The sequence below is a fragment of the Pelophylax lessonae genome (genome assembly GCF_965119305.1).
Source record: "Pelophylax lessonae genome assembly, chromosome: 11".
Classification (NCBI taxonomy): Eukaryota; Metazoa; Chordata; class Amphibia; order Anura; family Ranidae; genus Pelophylax; species Pelophylax lessonae.
This window is the reverse complement of record NC_138778.1, coordinates 158229012-158249213: the sequence shown is the minus strand read 5'-3', so window position 1 is coordinate 158249213 and position 20202 is coordinate 158229012. Positions and strand designations below refer to the sequence as shown.

Here is a 20202-nt window from a genome sequence, read left to right as displayed (position 1 = left end):
CCTATACCTGTTATGGCACTCCCCAGTATACATTCCGTACAAGTACTTTATGACTCTGGAGAGCTTGTTGAGGTCATTCATTTGGGGTTCCTCTAGACACAAGCTGTCTTGGAAACACACTCAAAAACCCACTAAGTTGGGGGGTATGGCAGTTCCGGAGCTGGCGAGATACTATCTAGCAGCCCAATTGTCGCACTTCTTTCACTTGGACAAACAGGACTCGGGCAGGTATATGGCAATGGTCTGCAGGGGTCAGGAGTCGCGACTCCCCCACCCGTTCTGTGATATACTTCGAGGTATCGCGGGGTCTGTATCCGCGGCTCCTCGGGGCAGTCTTTCCTTTCATCACAGGCGGGTCTGGGACTTGGCGATGTCTAGAACCGGGGATGCGACTTTGCATTCCATGACGCCGTTGTGGTATAACCGTCAGCTCCCGGAGCTTCTTCATATCCCTAACCCTGAGATATGGATACGTAAAGATATTTACCTGTTATCACATGTTGTGTCTGAAGGGTCTATCAAATCCTTCCACCTGCTCCAGGAGGAATTCCAACTCCCGGATTCCATGCATTTCTATTATTTACAGCTATCCCATGCCCTGAGAGGACAAAACTGAATTAACAAATGTCCACTATAATATCTCACAAGGGTATGCATGTTCGAAAATCATTTAATTTGTGTTTTCTGTATTTCTTGCAAACACACAGCCACTGAGTGGCACCCCAGAGAGATTAAATAACAGTACATTTTTTTATTAGTATATCAAATGTTAAAAACAACACATTAGTCCAGATGGTGTGTCTGATAAAGCATGATCAGGTACAGAAAGTGTGGCTAATTCAGGATCAACGCGTTTCGCCCAAACACAAGGGCTCCTTCAGGATCCATAATAGTAGAATTAACACCACTACAGCTATAAAAATAGAGTTTTAGACAACATCATATTAATCAAAGCACAGATACAGATATCAATGTATACATATTATAAAAATATACATCTCAAATAGCATGACATGGGGGGGGGGGGGAGAGAGAAAATAATTTCTCTGAAAAAAATATATATATATAATTTAAAATAAAAATATGGAAATGTGGTGCTTTATCAGATACACCATCTGGACTAATGTACTGTTAAACGTGGTGTTGTTTTTTAACATTTTGATATACTAATAAAAAAAAATGTTTCTTACATTTTATACCTGTGTGTTTATGCCTGGCATTTAACAAATCCCCTATATTTCTCCTACCCTTATCCTCCTCGTGGGAGAAAGGGTGGGGTTTTTTTTCTCTCTATTGTTCAATTATTGGGGGATAGTGTCATGGCATGTAATTGAATATTGTCTCTATGCTACAGAATCTACCCCCATCTTCCCCTATTAAATAACAGTACAATTTAATACAGTTATGCGTGATAAGTACATGGATCTATCTTTATGTTGGCTTTATATAATTTTCTACAAATAGGATTGCTCAGGGGGGGGGGGGGTTTGTTAATTTTTTTTGTTTGGCACATTTTCTAGCAGGTAAATGGTTTACATTTATTCAGTAGTTTGAATATATTTATTCAGTAGTTTGCTTTGCTTTCGGTTCAGTTTTATTTGAGTACAAATGGCCACTGCCCCCACCCATAACTTGCCTTTGCACATGGGGCACATGGCATGTCAAACAAAGCCAAAGAAAATTCCCAGCTCCGCAACCAGCCTGCTACCAACCAAATTCTCCAGTTTGCCTAAAAAAAAAAAAAAAAAAAAAAAAAAAACAGGGGTTTAGTTAGCACACATTTGCAAATACATGTGTAAGCTGCAGTCCACGGCCCCACAGTATTATCTGCTGTCCTAACTACATATTTGAGGGCCTCCATAGTTGAAGCACATGCATTATAATGGATACAGTAGATAGAGGGCAGGTGAACCTGGAGGGCGCCCACCCCTCAAAGACAAAGGGGGCGCACTGCACTTAGCACAATGCCAGCAAAGGTGTCCAGTGTGCCCTCTCACCAATATTACATCAGTACAAACAACTGGCCACTGTCCCCGCCTATAACAGGCACTCATAGCAAGGAGCACATGAAAGGGCGACGCATGTCAAACAAAACCAAAGAAACATTTTTTAACGCAAGCTATTAGACAGAAGAAGTCGGTTGGTAGCAGGCTGGCTGGTGAGTTAAGCTGGGAATTTTAGAGAAACTAGTATCCTTTTACTTCCCACACATTTTTCCTGTATCAACTGTTTTTTTTTTGTTTTGTTTTTTTTATCATGCGGCTTAAAAAATATATGATTCATACTGAAGCATTGAAAGTTAAAGTGGTTCTAAAGGCAGAAGGTTTTTTTTTTCTTTTGGAGTAAGGTAAATAAAACCCTGCATGCAGCATCTCCCCCCCCTAAATACATGCTGGCCGATCTCAATCCAGTGATGTGCATGACAGCCGAGGCTCTTTTGGGTCTCTTGCTCCTCATTGACTCAGATACTTCCGCTGATGTCAATCAGAGCCAGAGAGGAGGGGGCAGTTCTTAAGGGGACACAGAGCAGGGCTCGGGAGCGAGCCCACACACAAGTGCCCCCATAGCAAGCATTTTGCTATGGGGGAACATTGGGGGGGGGGGGGAGGTGGAGTAAAAAGAGCATCAACATGGGGGCCGAGAAGAGGAGGATTGGGGCTGCTCTGTGTAAAACCATTGCACAGAGCAGGTAAGTGTGATGTGTTTTTTTATTTAAAAAAAAAAAAAAATCAGTTAACATTACTTTAATGTTCTAATCCAAATAACTGTTCTATTTTGTTCCTCAGCTGTGATTGTGTTAGCCTGCTGCTTCAGGAATGTCACAAGCTGACGTTGCTGTCTAATCATCATTTGGAAAATCTTGTCCCTAAAAGGTAATATTTATAAACTTTCTTTCCTTCCCCTATCATATTTTTTATTTTTTTGCGATGCACTTAAAGATCAAATCAGTAACTTAGACTAACAGTCTGATTATTCAAGCACAAAGCCATTCTTTTGAAATTAGAGATTGAGTCCAGCACTGCAGCTTTCAGAAAAAAACACAAGAAATCAGTACATTCCCCAGTATACGTAACCCAGAGAAATAAAATACCAAGTTTATAAAGGTCTCTACTGGTTTTGTTTTTACTTTGTTAGGTAATAAGGACTTTACAAAACATGTTTGAAAAATTCAGCAAAGATATTTAATGATCTCATTCCTCCTGTCACTATTAGAGCGGCAGACCGAGAGCATGCTCCACGCCCTACAGAGAGCAATACCATCCAGCCCAATCCCGGATTAATCCTCAGAGCAGAGCCCACTGTCACCAACATCCTGAAGGTGAGTGAGCATCAACATAGGCTACGAGATATACAGTATGCAACTGATGGAAGAACCACTCTCTTTTTATGACTAATTTGTATGGGTTAAAGGCACCCTGTAGAATACAACAGGTACCGAGAACAGTAGCACTCTATGCATGCATGGATGGATCTCCTGGGAAAATGCAGCTGACCTTTCAGAGGATAGGCAAACGCACTGCCCTTAAAGAGGAGCTCCAATCATTTTTGTTTTTTTTTTTTTTTAAAAATCAGCAGCTACAAAAACTGTAGCTGCTGAACACACTCACCTGTCCCAGGATCCAGCAATGTGCTCACATGAGCCATTCTTGCTCAGTTACAATCCTAAAGAACAGCGGGATTTTCAGGGCCAATGTAGGCGGGATGAACACAAAGCAAAAATACTTTTTTATGTAAAAACATATTTATTGAGACATAAGGATAAAAAAGAGAAAATTGCATATGCATACATATACATATAAAAGAACATGTTCCCTATGGGAACACTGATACAAGATACCAAATTAGCAAAAGTATTGTCTCTATTAAGCAAAGTCTGTAGGTCCTCAAAAAGCTGACCCGTTTCGCCCAAGGCTTCCTTAGGGCCAGAGAGACCTTCAAGACAGTTGTTCCCATGAAATCATGAACAGGGCATAGCATATCCTGGGGCAGGCATCGAGACCATATGAAGCAGAGACGGCCACAGTAAAGGACCACATATAGATATCGATCATAAGTCACCATATAACAGCCCAAAAAGAAAACGGGGTATCCAGATAATACAAATGGTCACACAATGGGATTACCAGGGCCACTCATCCCGCCAATGGGTACAGCATCCATAAGGGGAGACTCCTTTCACCCAGAAATAAGGCTTGTATATGTAACCTAGTAATATAGTTGTATCAAGTCAGGCCCACATGTAGGGCCTGATCAGTCACATGACATGGGCCAACATTATTATATCCCAGGGTACCTTGATTCAAGCTGTTCTCTTGTACCACCGTGCCTCACAGATGCTCGCCTCAGGAACAGGCAGGATCAACCAGGTATTGTAGAACATAGAAAGAGACAATTGGCACGGCAAAAGCACTGTCCTATTTTGTGTCTTAAAGGGACAGGTATATGTTGTTGTTTTTTTTTTTTTGTTGTTCCAGATTACAACCACTTTAAAGCCGAACTTCCCCTTTTGGGTGGAGCTCCACTTTATGGCTATGGACATTCAACATTTTAAATTTTCTTTGGTAGTAAATTTCAAAACAAGCTTTAACCACTTGCTGACTGCCCCACGCAGATTTACTGCGGCAGAGTGGCTTGGCTGTGCATAATCCCGTAGATCTACGTGATTATGTGCACCTGGATTCGGCAGCGCCGGAGCCGCACTCCCGCTGTGATTAGACACAGTGGGAGCAAGGCTGCGGGAGGAGCGGGCTCCATTGCTGCCAGCCTTCCACCATCTTCAGGAAGAATGACAGAAGAGCCGTCTGCTTATGTAAACAAAGCAGGCGGCTTTTCTGTCAGAGAGGCAGGGAAAGATTGAGTGATTCAGCTAAGCTAAATCGCTGATCTCTCCCTGCCTCTGTCCAACCCTTCCCCCACACAGTCAGTAAGCCCTATTAGGCATACAATTAACTCCTTGATCACCCCAGATCACCCTCTGAAAGACAACAAAAGAAGAGCGCACCGACCTCGTGCATTACCACTAAAAAGGTTTATTGCAAGCCAAAGACAACATACATTATACTCACAAACGAGTTATGATAGTGCACATAAAAAACAATGGAACCGGTCATCTCCAAAATAACCAGGGAACACCTGTACTGGATGACATGCTGGTGTCAGCAACTGTCTGGGCTGGCGCGTTTAAAGGATGAACCCTCTTCCTCAGAGCCAAAATGTGCTTTTGTTTTTTTAACCCCTTCCCTGCCAGTGTAATTTATACAGTATCAGTGCATATATATTTTTTAGCACTGATTACTGTAGTAATGTCACTGGCCCCCAAAAGGTGTCAAAAATGTCAGTTAGGGATCCGATCTGTCCGCCGCAATGTCGCAGTCCTGCTAAAAATCGCTGATCGCCGCCATTACTAATAAAAAAAAATAAATGTCCAAAAAGCTATCCCGTTGTTTGTAAACGCTATAACTTTTAAACCAATTTTGGGATTTTTTTTTTACCAAAAATATGTAGCAGAATACAAGTTGGCCTAAACTGATAAAAAAAATTGATTTTTTTAATTATTTTTTTATTGGGAATGTTTTATAGCAGAAAGTAAAAAATATTGTGTTTTTTTTTTTTTTTTTTCCAAAATTGTCGCTCTTTTTTTGTTTATAGTGCAAAATCTAAAAACTGCAATGGTGATCAAATGCCACCTAAAGAAAGCTCTATTTGTGGGGAAAAAAAGGACATCAATTGTATTTGGGTACAGTGTCGCACGACCGCGCAATTGTCAGTTAAAGCTACACAGCGCCGAATCGCAAAAAATGGTCTGGTCATTAGGGGGTAAAACCTTCCGGAGCTAAAGTGGTTAAATACCCTCTTTATCTGCAAGTACTTTTGAGCAATTCATCCTCAAAGTTCACTGCAGAATCATTGAAGTCGTTCAAATTGTTAACTCTAAGCAGCTTAGGGCTTTTCTCCCAAAGCACCTGCATTGTGCTTACATTGGATGTTAAAAGACTGCCAAGTCACTGTTTGGTTGAGAACAGAGTGAAGCTAAACCACTGTGAAAATAGCTTGAATGGCTTCAGCACGTCTGCCACAAAGGCTTCCAATATGAGTTGCTTTACTGTGCCTGCTGCTACAGAGGACAGTGTTTTTAATAAAGCTCATTTACTGAAAGGAAATCCCAAAAAGGGACAAAAAAGTCAGGGGAGGGACGTTTAGATACCAGAGGGATGTAGAGGCAACTACACATATGAATATATATAAAAAAAATACTAAATTCTATTAATACAAATGTAAAATCTATCTGCTACACATCATGATAGAGTCAACAGACAAATACAAAGAAAATAATACAAATATAAATGCAAAAAAGGTCACATATAGTTTGAACAATCCATAAATATACAACAAAATATATGGACTTTGAAACCCCATTTACTGCTTCCTAGTAGTACTTGAATTAATCAGGGTCCATTTCACTCTGGCTTTTGTTGGTGTCTGTTTCAGACCTGTATGCACAGATCTCTTTGTAAAAGAACTATGGTACACAATGCTTCTCCTTTGCTGCAAGGTGTCCTCTTTATGAAGAATGTGTTGTCAGCAATTTCAGCAAAGACCAGATCGTTCTAATTAGTCAGTGTCATTAGGTTGATGGCACTCACCAATCAGAATCATTCTGGTATGTCCATACTAAAGAACTATGTTTTTATTTTTTCCCAGTTTTAGTAAATCACAGTTGACTACTGGTGGAACTGGAATTGTGATTTTTATTGACCCCAAAGTAAGGCAGATTGGGTGTGTAGCAATTGTATATAATTTATGAATATTTTAAGAGCGGTGATGAGCTTTCCGTTTCTTGCAGACAATGGATGCAGATCATTCCAAGTCCCCGGAGGGTCTTCTAGGGGTCCTAGGCCATATGTTAACTGGAAAGAGTCTGGATCTCCTGCTAGCCGCTGCAGCTGCTACTGGAAAATTGAAGTCTTTTGCTTGTAAATTCATTCAGTAAGTGATTAGAGAAAGGATATACTTCTCTTGTTTAAAGGGAAGCTGTAATGATTTGTGGTCTTTTTATTTTAAGATTATTATACATCCTCATTTAATGTTTTATATTTTTTTTAATAAAGTATAACAAATCTTTATTGTACTAATAAAAATTTAATACAGGGTGCACTCATGACAATGGTTTAACAGACCATTATGGGATTTCTAAAAAGAGGGAGCACAACTAAAGCTGATTACGTCCTTTCAAATTGATAGCCCATAGAGCTGTCTTAACAGGCAGGGAGTAGGGATGAGTCACTCCTCTGAATATTATTTAATACAGGTATTTATATGGTGCCAACAATTTTATACAGTGCTTCAATGATTGCACATTCACATCAGTCCCAGCTCTCAAGGAGCTTATAGTCTAAGGTAGTGATGGCTAACCTTGGCACCCCAGAGGTTTTGGAATTACATGTCCCACGATGCTCAACTACACTGCAGAATTCATGAGCATCCATGGTAAATGTAGTTTAAAAACATCTGGGATGTCAAGGTTCGCCATCACTGGTCTAAGGTACTTATCTGATGTGTACATATAAAAGGGCCAGTATAGACAGGAGCCAATTAACCACCTTGACTTTGGAGTGTAGAAGGAAATCGGATAACCCGGTGGAAACCCATACAATCACAGGGAGAACATGCAAAATCTGTGTAGATAATATCCTGGTTTTAGATTTGAGCTGCCAAACAAGCTTCTGATAAGACCCGTGCTTGTATTTCAGACTGAACAAAATACCATTGTAGGTCCAGTTCACTTCTGACTTGTTCACATTGTTACCAGTCAAGCCCAGATGAAAGGGGTGCTTGAACCCCCGAAATGTAGTGGCTACTTTTTATTGGTTTGTACCCCTGACTTAATGGAATAAAGCTGTATCTGGACCTCTTAGCAATAGTATGGTGCTTCAATTTCAGTTCTCATTAAGTTACACTACAAGCCTAGGAGACTGTGGAGATTCTCTGGAGTGTGAAAGCAGCCTGCCTAGGAAACAGATCATTTACACCAACATTAATACCTTATAACAGTACCAGTAAGATGATCCTTCGGGTCCAGTGCTATCTTTCCACTTTTTCCCCCGAACTCTAAGATTTGAACTTGGGAGCCTAGTGCTAAAGAGTGCTAAACACTAAGCTACTTAAATCTTTTTAATGCAAACACTCAATTTCTGAAAGTTAATTTCTGAAAATCTCTAAAAGTTGTAATATGTGCATATTTACTGATCTGTAACATCTTGTACAGCACAGTGGCTAAGTGATTAGCACTTCCACCGAGCAGCATCAGGGTCTCTCTGTGCCTGCATGGGTTTCTTTCCTCCCACACTCCAGAGACATGCTAGCAGGTTAATTGGCTCCTGTCTAAATTGGCCCAAGTATGTATGAATGTGAGTTAGGGACCCTTAGATTGTAAGCTCCTTGAGGGCAGGGACTGATGTGAATGCATAATATATATGTGCAAAGAGCTGTGTAAATTGACAACGCTATATAAGTACCGGTAATAAATAAATCTTTTTTCTTTCGGTAATTGACAGACACAGCTCCTGATCTTCATAACCATTGGTTAGACCTCCTCCTACAGGAGTAGGACACTAGGCAAAAAAAGAATCTGGCTACGCCTATGGGCAGTCCCAGGGGGTATACTCCCTCTCCTTGCTATAGGTACTCAGTTTTTTTTTCTTCCTAGTCAGTAGTAAGGACCTAGTTCCTTGCTGGGATCTTTGGTCCTGGCAAATTTTTTTCCTGTTTTTTTTTTTTCCTGTGAGATCTACAATCAACTGCCGGACTGGGCGACGGGCTGGATAATTTAGATCCAGTGATCACCCCAGTCTGGCCAGGGAGTGCGCACAGACCTCAGCTCCGTGCTAGGTCGGCCGCGACATAGCCCCACCGGACGGGGCAGGCCTGCGAGTTAAATGCCTCGCGAGGTCGCATACGACCGGGTTCCTCCTGGCCGACAGCTCCACATTTCGATGGCGGGGGGTTCTGTCTGGAGCGGCGTCCACCTGGTTCATGGTATGGTGAGTAGCTGCCCCCCCCCTTCTCCCCCTGGAAGGTTTTGGGGTGGACGTGGGCCCCTCCTCCTTCCCGTCAGGCAACCCTTTTCATCTGTCCTCCATCCTACCCCCCCCCCCCCACTTATGCTGGGGCTGTGGGTGGTCTGGTCCACCACCTGGGGTGGGGGCAGGGCACTATGCTGGCGATGGGGGTGTGGCAATGGGGGTGGGATGATCGGCTGTGAGCCTGTCCTGTGAGCAATTTTGCTGTAGCCTGTGTGTTTCTATGCATGGCGGCCATGTTTGTGTAGTCCGGAGGCCATTTTGCGGAGGTTTGCCATTGAAAATAGCAGCGGCCATGACAGTGGAGCCCTGTGGATGGAGATTTCCGCGGTGGGAGCCCCTCCTCATCCCCTGGTGCTGTTGCCTGGATCCTTTCACTTCCTAAACGCTGCACATGGAGTGCAGATTATCCTGGTGGCTGCAGGTGCCTGTTTCTGCTGGGTGGTGAGTCTGGTGGTGTTCTCTCCCTCTCTGCTGAGGATCGCTTGGTGCTTGTGCCTGGCGACCGGGTGGTGCTACCAGTGCGGTGGGGGTTGTCCCTTTGCAGTGTTTTCTTATGGAGTCTCTCGAGCACCTCTCCACACCTGATCCCCTCTCCGAGGCTGCGGGGCCCTCTGTGTCCCAACCATCCATCGATGCATTGACGGCGGTCCTGGAGTCCTTTGTGTCCCAGGTGGAGGTGGTCTTCAGGCGACTGGCCAGAAAAAGTACCCCCCGCCTTCCCCTGCCTCATCTGTCTCATCAGATCCTTAATCTGATTTGGCCGCAACAAACATAGGTCACCCTGCTGGGTCTGCGACCACGCGCCCGGACGGGGGTTGAACAGAAATTGGCATCGAGTACCATCAAGGGCCAGGTGTTGGTTTTGGCAGTCTTCTTCTAACAAGCCTTGACCACACACTCCTGGTGCGTACCTTTCTTCAGGGTGTCCGACATTTGGGTCCTCCAGTGCAGTCTCCGTTGCCGCCTTGGGACCTCAATTTGGTGCTTTCGGTCCTCCTGAAGCCTCTCTTTGAGTAACTTCGGGAGATTCCCTTGCTTACGCTTTTTTAGTGGCCATCGCCTCTGCGCGCAGGGTGTCGGAACTGGCGGCGTCCTGTCATTCACCTTACTGGTGATTCACAGAGATAAAGGCGGTCCTTCGCCCCTGTCTGTCATTCCTCCCAAAGGTTGTCTCTGATTTTCATTTGAATACGGAGTCTTTTAGGAAGTCAGACTCCCTATTTGTGCTCACGGATGGGCCTTCGGAAGGAGTTGTCTGCTTTCTCTGCGGCCATTTCCAGATGGATCAGACAGACGGTTATTCATGGCTATTCCATCATGAGTCAGGTTCCTCCTTTCCCTGTCAAGGCGCACTCCACTTGGGCACTTAGTGCCTCCTGGGCCTTCTGTAATCGGGCATCGGTGATGCAGGTTTACAAGGCGGCCACTTGGTAGTCGGTGCACACTTTCTCAAAGTTCTATAAAGTGAAATGTGTTGGCATCTGCGGATGCTTCTTTTGGCCGCAAGGTTTTGCAGGCTACTGTTGAGAGGTGTATTGTTTTTTTTCAGGTGGGCTCCGGTTGTTTTGGTTGAGCTCCTGTTGCCTGCTTGACTACTGTTTAGCCATGGGAATTTTTTTGCTGTTCCCACCCTTCATGTTTAACACTGCTTTGGGATGTCCCAACGGTTATGAAGATCTGAAGCGGTGTCCGTCAATGAATGAAAGAGAAAATTGGATTTTTGACTTATCGTAAAATCCATTTCTCTGATGTTTATTGACCGACACAGCACCCACCTCTCTGTGGAGTTGTAATTCTTCTGACACTGCTTGTAACTTAACTAAGTGCCTATAGCAGAGAGAGGGAGTATACCCCCTGGGACTGCCCATGAGCGTAGCCAGACTTTTTTTCTTTCTAATGTCCTAGTCCTGTAGGGGGCAGTATAATGATTATGAAGATCTGAAGCTGTGTCCATCAATGAACATCAGAGAAATGGATTTTTACGGTAAGTCAAAAATCCCATTATTACATGCTGTTCATACTGACTCCGTCACTAGGAGATTTATTTACTGTATTCTGCAAAAAGCCTGGTTGATCCTGCTGCTCTTTATCTCCCCCTTCTGTTCAAGCCCCCAATTCAGCTAAGGATTTAGAGAGCAGTGTTGGCAGCTCTACACATGCTCAGTTTTCAGTGTTTCCATGCTGAGCATTTCCTCCCTATCACATCTGAGCAGCCCATGTGACTTTAGAGTCACACATGTGGGCGTAAATATATGAGGTGCACCGAATGGAAATTTTGGAGCCAAACCCAAAAATTCAGGATGCACTTTGCCAAAACCGAAAATGACAGTTTAAAAAAAAAAAAAAATATATATATATTCTAATTTTTAATTATTAATATGAATTTGTTGTCCGCCATTATCGGCAACTTTAGCGCAACAAAAGCTGAAGAAAAATACACCCCCTTAAATTCTTTGTATGTCTTTACACTGGCCCATTGTGCTTCTTCTTGTTTTTTTTTTTTTTCTCCTATAAAAATAACCAACATGTTATACTGTGGTTTCGCACAGAGCAGCCCAGATCCTCCTCTTCTCAGGTCCCTCTTCTGCTCTCCTGGCCCTTCTGTTCAGTGACCCCACAGCAAGCTATGTTGGCACCTGAGCCGAGTCCCAGATCCCTGTGTTCATTCAGACATGGAGCCCCGACCCGGCCTGGCCCCCTCTCTCCCATGATTGGCTGGCTGACTTTGATAGCAGTGGCAGCCACTGGCGTTGCTGCTGTGTCTCAGCCAATCAGGATGGAGAATCTTGGATGCCTAAGACACTCGTGGACATCGCTGGACAGAGAGAGACCTCTGGTAAGTGTGGGGGGGCTGCTGCACACAGAAAGTTTTTTTAAATCCTAATGCATAGAATGGATTAGGATTAAAAACATTCTGCCTTTACAACTCATTGAAGACTGAGCTGTTGAGCTTTTTAAATTGTGATATATTTTTCCGCAAACCAGCTTAGATCAGCTTGGAAAATCTCAAAGGGAGAAGTAATTATTTTGAAATATTTTATAAGATAGATGTAATGGAGCACATTGCATTTACTAAAATTATTTTTTTTTTCCCAGACTTAATGAGTTTACGCGACACATCGGTACCGAAAGCTGTAAGTTCCATTTTTTTTTTTTTTTTGTATATTTAAATGTGTCATACAATCTAGTTGTAAGAAGCAAGTTTTCCCCTACCGGTCTGTCTTATGTTGTGTCTTCGGTAGATCTTATTCACAGTACTACCGTATTTAATATGTTGTGTAATTGATGGCCATGCTTAGTAGCTTTAATTGAAAATCAGATGACCCCTGAGTTGCCATTTGGCATATATTTAACCCTTGAAACTAATATTTCCATTTTTTTCCTACAGCAAAAGCTGCATCCACCCGCGCCCTGTTATTTGATATCTCCTTCTTGATGCTGTGTCATGTAGCACAGACCTATGGCTCTGAGGTAGATCTTTTATTCATGGTCATATTTTTATTCATGTCTAGGTGAGGGAGGGGTATTGCAAAGCACCAGCCAGGTCAGCTGCTTGAAAATGCAAGATGACAGGAGATCAGAGCAGATTGAGCAGGTGAATGACTTAATCAGTCATCTGCTGCTCTTTTCCTTGTCCGGTCAGCATGCTAGGGGTAGGGTGGTGCCAACAGTGTATTCATTACTAAAATATAGAAAGTGGTGTAATTCTTGATGTGCTAAGTTTTAGAGCTGAGTACATCTCAGAACTGAATCAATAGAAATACAAATTATTGGTCAGGTATATCCACTCCCTTTATATTCACTGCATTTTTGTATATACATGTTTGCCTGGAGTTCTGCTTTAAAGCCTCCACCCCAGTGGCACATATTCCCCTTTCCTTAATTTCCTGCCCACTCAGTTCTGCTGCTGGGAGTTGGGAAAGGACCTGTAAGCTCAGAGATTTTCATCAGTTTACCCATGGTCACACACTACTCCATACTTAGAAATTTCTTCTGCATGGTCAAAGCACAGGTTTGCATTTAAAGTGGTTGTAAAGGCAAGATTTTTTTTACCTTAATGCATTACCTGCATTAAGGTAAAAAAATGTCTCAATAGTAGTATCGTCCCCTCATTCCTTTACATACCTAACAGAGTCCAATCTCGATCCAGCACTGTGTGCATCTGCTCTCATCTGTGTTCCTCTCCTCCTAGGAGACAGAGGCAGCAGCGGGAGCCATCGGCCACCGCACCCCTACGTCAGTTCGGGCAGGAGGAGTTGCCTGCTGCAGTATAACTGTGGCGGGCGGTCCGTAACTGGTTAAAGGAACGGGATATCAATTTTTTTTTCTCTACTGTTCATTGACAGACGCAGCTCCATATTCTTCTTAACCATTGGGTTATGCTGCCCCCTACAGGAGTAGGACACTAGACAGGAAAAAAATATTACCACGCCTATGGGGCAGTCCCTGAAGGCATATACCCACTTACTCTGCTATAGGATTCAGTTTGTTTCTGCCTAGTTTAGGAGTAGGACCTAGTTCCCGGCTGGGACTTCGGCTTGTTTTTTAATTTTAAAGGGAACCTTTGTTAAAATTTAAAAACATTTTATTTTTAGCTAGTTATGTTCCTGAAAGAACTGCAATCAGCAGCCAGACTGGATATCCTAGATCCTTAAGGTCTCCCAGTCCGGCCAGCGAGCGTGTGCAGGTTATAGCCCCACGCTAGGCCTTGCCACAACAGAGCCCCAATGGACAGGTGCTGGTCCGCGAGTGAAACACCTTGCCGGGACGCACATGACCTGGTTTGGCCTGAATCGCAGCGTTCCCCTTGGCCGTCAACACCCCCACCACGAGTGGAGAGGTAGTCTGTCCGGAGTGGTACCCACCCGGTTGTCGTTGGTATGGTGAGTAGTGTCCCCCCCCCCATAGCTCTTGCAGTCTCGGGGTGGATGTGGGCCCCTCCTTTGGATGGTCGGACCCCCCGGGTTCCCTTCCTTTTCCCCCAGCTCCTCTAACAGTCACGGTGGTCTTTTGGACCCAAACTACCCCCATGCCACCCCCACCCCTCTCCCAGGGTTAGGTAGGAGTTGAACTTGCCACTTGCTCCAGTAAGGGGGATGGATGCGGTTGTTGCTGACCGGGCTGTCCGAATCGCACATGGGGGGTCTTTGAGCAAGTTCCCGGCACCCTGGGGGTTAGTGACTGGGCCGGGGATTTCCCTTTGGGCTCCCTGCGGTGGTTATATGCTTGGGGGGGGGGGGGAGTGGATGTTTCTTCATCTGCGGGTCTGCGCCTCAGGTGTCTGGGTTGGGTCGAAAATTTAGTCCGCGGCTTTGCGGCCTACTTGCGGCTGTCCAGGTACCTGACCGAGATGAGGTGCCTGACCAAGCTAACTGGCGGATGCCTCACGCAGCCAGATCGGGCCAAAAATTTAGGCCACGACTTGCGGCCTACTCGCGGCTGATGGAGCTGGCTGTCTGAGTGACTGACCAGGCTTTCCGAGCTCCTAACCGAGCTGCTGATTGAGCTGAAGGCTGACTCGCGACCGGATCGGGCCCCAAATTTAGGACGCGGCTTTGCGGCCTACTCATGAACAGCTGACAGAGCTGTTCACCAGGCTGTTTGAGCTGCTGACTGGGGTGATAGAGCAGCGAATGGGAATCCACCCCTCCCCCCCACAGGGGGCTGGCCATATGGACTGCCTTGAACCGGGGGACGCTCTGGGGGCATTGTTGTGTTGGAGTACTCTGCCTGCGCGTCTAAGTCACGGCGGGCCCCTCTTCCCCTTTATAGAGGGCTATGTCCTTTTATGTCATTTACTGTGGGCGACCCTTAGGTCTAATAGGGGTCTTTTTGTGGAACTTTAGCTGGCGTCTCCTTGCAGGACTGTGGTCATCGACCTCCCCTGCTTGTTATGTTCTCAGGGTGAGCTTAGCATATAGCGACTTCTGGGTCTGCGTCCACACACTTCGGGTGCTCTGCGGTGAGGATGATTCCTTTTTTTTTTACTGCACATGCAAGGGCACTGGTGGATGCACTGATTGTATCGGTGCAGAAATTTTTTAACATGGGGGGCGCCGGTCCCCTCGGGGCCCGCAGATCCCCTTAAAGCTGCAAAGGTACTCTACGCATGGTGTGGCTAAAAAGCTGTTCTGCGGACCAGACTTCTAAAAAGGCTCAGATCTCCCCCTTTCCATTGAATGAAAACATGGTGCTGCCTTCACTCTGTCCTAAGCCCAAGCATCCCAAGGAAATTGCCTTGCATTCTTTGATGTGGTTCGGCAATTAGTGTGTGCTGGCAGTTACTGAGTTTTTCAGGAAATCAGACTCTCCTTTTGTCCTCACAGAAGGACCTCCTAAGAGATTGGCTGGGTCTGCTGCAAACATATCCAGATGGATCAGGCTGATGGTGGTACAGGCGTATTCACTTAAGGGTCCGGTTCCACCTTTCCCTGTGAAGGCGCATTCTACCTGGGCGCTGAGTGCCTCTTGGGCCTTTTGCCATCAGGCATCAGTAATATAAGTTTGCAATGTTGGCATCCTCGGATGCTTCTTTTGACCGCAAGGTTTTGCCTGCTGGTGTTTAAAAGAGCATTTTTTTTTCTCTGAGGGTGTATGTTGTTTCTAGGTGAACTCCAGTTGTTCCTGGTTGAGCTCCATGTCCATAGGTTGACTAAGTTTAGCCTTTAGGGAATTAGTTATTTCTCTGTGTTGTTTTCCCACCCCTCGTGCAAATACTGCTTTGGGACGTCTCAATGGTTAAGAAGAATATGGATCTGCGTCTGTCAATGAGCAATAGAGAAAACTGGATTTTTGACTTACTGTAAAATCCTTTTCTCTGAATTTCATTGACAGACGCAGCACCCGCTCCTCTATTTCTGAGTGGGTTGGGGTTTTTCACTTAAACAATATAGGCTATGTGGGACTTAAGTGAGACACCAGCAGGTAATGCCCAGCGTCTCCATCCCTGTATCAGAAAAACTGAAAATTGAAAGGATTAAAAGAGGTGCATGGAAGTCAGCCAGCCCCCAGTCTGATGTACTCACCCTCCAGTCTGCCACCAACCAAGTAGACCTGTCTCATAATATAAATAAAGAACAGGGATTTAGTTGACACGCATTTGCAAATGCATGTGTAAGCAGCAGGGCCACTACACGGCACCTTGTGTTACCTGCAGTCCTAACACTTTCTATTTTGAGTGTCTCCACAATGGAAGCAAATGGCTGCTAATGGATAGGTGGGAGACAGGTGGAAGGGAGGCAGCCCAAATCTCCCCCAACCCTCTCCCACCTATGACTGGTCTGATATGTCAAAACTCTAATAGCGATGTTGTAGCGATGGTACAAACTGAAAAGGACCAGCTGAGAAGCATACACCTCCACCCCCTTGGCGGATGCAGTATAAAACACAGATTGGAACTTTATATGAGGCATGAGATCCATGTCCATAGGTTGACTAAGTTTAGCCTTTGGGGAATTATGTTCTTTCTCTGTGTTGTTTTCCCACCCCTCATGCAAATACTGCTTTGGGACCTCCCAATATTTAAGAAGAATATGGATCTGCATCTGTCAATGAGCAATAGAGAAAACTGGATTTTTGACTTACTATAAAATCCTTTTCTCTGAATTTCATTGACAAACGCAGCATCCGCTCCTCTATTTCTATATGGGTTGGGGTTTTTCACTTATGACATTGCTTGCAACAAAACTGAATCCTATGGCAGAGTGAGTGGGTGTATGCCTTCTGGGACTGCCCCATAGGCGTGGTAACGTTTTTTACTTCCTAGTGTCCTACTCCTGTAGGGGGGCAGCATAACCCAATGGTCAAGAAGAATATGGAGCTGCATCTGTCAACGAACCTAAGAGAAAAGGATTTTACAGTGCAATACAAAAACATAAATCAACAAAATGCTTAATTCCAGAGATTCATATAGAGGCATAAAGTCCCACAAGCCGACTTTTTTTTTTTTTTTCTTTTTGTTTTAGTGTGTATTCCAGTGTATATGCCTCTATATGAATTCCTGGATTTAGGCACCCGAGAGGCTTGTGATTTCAAATTCAAAGTCAGATGAGTCAAATGTCAGGTTTTTATTTATTTTTATAGCCAAGTGCAACCTACTGACATTTTTAAGCGGTCCATAGACATCTAAACATCCAGCATATTGACATGTGTCTTTTTATATGTTAGATGATCCTGTCGGATGGAAGTACTGGTTCAGAGACCCCTTTCTTTGAAAGTTGGATGCAGACCTGTATGCCAGGAGAGGGCAAAGTCTTGAATCCAGAGCACCCCTGCTTCCGCCATCCTGATATCCCCAAAGTAGAAGCCTTAGTGGCACTTCTTAACACATCCACAGAGATGAAGCTAATGTAAGTATATATTGATTGTATGACTGGCCACATGCTGGGTTTATTAAATACATTTGTAAACTGCGGCAGAGGTTTTAATGTCCTTCACAGTTGTTAATTAGTCTTTGCTTTAAGCTGTGTTGTATATAAGTGTTTGCAATCAAGGTAGATGGTGAGCTTTGCGTAATCTTTTTATGTTTATTACTGTTCACAGTCAGACAAAGTGGCATGAGGTTTGTCTCAGCATTCCTGCTGCAATCCTGGAGGTACATAATGCCTGGGAGAATGGAGTCCTGTCATTTGAAGCCATTCAGGTATAAATGTGTCTTTAGAATTTCCTTGATCTTGTGCACTTCTATAACATATACCAAGTCTTTAACCACACATTTTTAACATATTCCAACCTACCCTTGCTTCCTAAATTGTAGTTGATGAGCATTTGATAAGAGTATGTTACAGGTTTGAGCAGCAGGGGGTACCACATGTAGAGAAAGGTGTGGATAAGCAAGACCTAATCCGGACATAGACTGGTAAAAATGTGGCCAGTTCAGCAGGAACCAGACGAATTTTGATCAATCTGTGGGCAGACTGGTTGATCTGAAGTTGATCTATTGATTGACTTCAGTACAACCAACTTGTCGTTTTTTTTTTTTTTTTGCCTGATCACTGCCTACAGCTATAGTCGCCTGTAGTGCTTATTGTATTCTGCAGGTGCAGAAGGCTTCCTGCACTACCCCTGGCAGAACACAATAGCAAGGCAGGTGGGATTCCTCCATCAACATAGTCAGTTTTGTTGGGGGATTTGAGCAATTTTCTTTCCGTCTACCCGTGGTTGAAGGAAAGAAAATTGCGTAATTTATATAAGCTATAGTCTATAAGCTGAGTTCCACCCAAAAGGGGAAGTTCTGCTTTAAGGACTCGGCCCTCACTCTTTTTGCACAATTGGCACTTTTGAGGATCGGGTACACAATTTTGACAGGTACCCACTCCCACTTCTGCTCCGACTGCCTATGCGATCAGAAGCGGAAGTTCTCTCCCCCCCACGGTTTTCTGGGCGTGGCAGGTCCCAGAAGACAGCTTGGCCATTTCCGATGCGCAGTGGGCACACGGCTGTAAAGCCACAAGCTGTCACAGCCAGTTAAGATGGAGGTGCCGAGGAACGAATACAGTGGGTAAAACCTGCTGGGATGTGCACACCACTGGATCGTGGGACAGGTAAGTGGCTGTATTTTTAAAAGTCAGCAGCTACAGTTTTTGTAGCTGCTGACTTTTATTTTTTTTCACAGCAGACTGGAACTCCTCTTTAAGGTTTTCTTAACCTCCCTGGCAGTCTGATTATGTCCAGATTTCTGTGCTAAAAGTGGTACATTGTTTTGCATGGAAATCTGTTGTTTTACATTTTAAAACTCACCTTTCCCTGCGATCCCCCGCCATCCTCCCCCCTCCGTCCTCCCCTGCCGTCCTCCCGCTGTGTGCTCGGCCAAAGCCGGCACCTGTCTTTTCCGGTTCCCTTCCCTGCAAGCGTTGCGACGCAGGGGGGTGGAACCGGCGGCAATTTAATAAATGTAAATACACTAAATGACATGATACAAAGTTGTGATCCTAACGGATTACACTGTATCATGCCATTTCACCACAGGATTTCACCTGGTGACTTTTCCAGTGTCCTGCCTGTGCTTTTCCAGTTCTTTGTGCCTGGAAAATTGAGAACGACCATGGCGTCCAAAAAGCGTTCTTTTTGTGCAGAAGTGCTTTTAGACGAACTGGAAAACAGCGACAGCGAAACTGAGTTACTTGAAGAACTGAGCAAAAGCAATTTGTGGGAAAATTCTTCATCAGGTACGGAAAGTGACGACAGTGACGATTCTGAGGTCTCTTTCTGGCACAACGCTCCATTGGAAATTCTGAAGAATCATTTGATATACTTCCCAAATTCCGCAAGCTATGTGCCAGAAAGAGACATAAGAAACGTCACTGTCGTCACTTTCCGTACCGGATGACGAATTTTCCCACGAATCGCTATCGCTCAGTTCTTGAAGTAACTCAGTTTCGCTGTTGCTGTTTTCCAGTTCGTCTAAAAGCACTTCTGCGCAAATAGAATGCTTTTTGGACGCCATGGGCATTCTCTATTTTCCAGGCACAAAGAACTGGAAAAGCACAGGCAGGGCACTAGAAAAGTCACCAGGTGCAATCCTGTGGTGAAATGGCATGATACAGTGTGATCCGTTAGGTATCCTGTGATTTAGTGTACTTACACTTTTGAATTTGCCGCCGGTTCCACCCCCTGCGTCGCAACGATTGCAGGGAAGAGAACATGAAGGCAAGTGCTGGCAATCGGCCGTGCACAGAGCGGGGAGAGAGTGTGAGAATGGAGGGGGATCGCAGGGAAGGTGAGTAACATTCTAGGGTAATCCCGAGTGTGGCTCAGGGTTACCACTTTTGGTACTGAAAGTTAACCCCGAGCCACACTCGGGAATATCGCCAGGGAGGTTAAAATACTGTTCATAATGCCCTGACCACAAGACTTGCACCACTCACCTCCTAATAGGGACATGTACCTTCCCCTTCTGTTAATACAAATTTCTGGGCTTGAAACTCTCTCCCCCCTTTACTAATACAAAGACCTCTGGACCTGTACCTCTTTCCTCTTGCCAATACATAGATTCATGGACATGTAGATCTCTTCTCTTGCCAATACAAAGATCTATGGGCGTGTATTTGTCCCCTATTATGACTTCAAAGATCTCTGGACACGTACCTGCTCCCTTCTGATAGTGCAAAGATCTGATGAC

General features: G+C 44.5%; 1 protein-coding gene across 1 annotated transcript in view; it reads left to right on the top strand.

Annotated features, from left to right (window-relative positions):
• Positions 1-20202, top strand: part of MED24 (mediator complex subunit 24) — a 217865-nt gene that overhangs the window by 115141 nt on the left and 82522 nt on the right. Inside the window, exons 12-18 of the mRNA XM_082271510.1 lie at positions 2787-2873; positions 3214-3319; positions 6845-6987; positions 12180-12217; positions 12472-12554; positions 17250-17431; positions 17625-17724. Coding sequence (XP_082127636.1) covers positions 2787-2873; positions 3214-3319; positions 6845-6987; positions 12180-12217; positions 12472-12554; positions 17250-17431; positions 17625-17724 — 739 coding nt within the window. The remainder of the gene's footprint in view (positions 1-2786; positions 2874-3213; positions 3320-6844; positions 6988-12179; positions 12218-12471; positions 12555-17249; positions 17432-17624; positions 17725-20202) is intronic.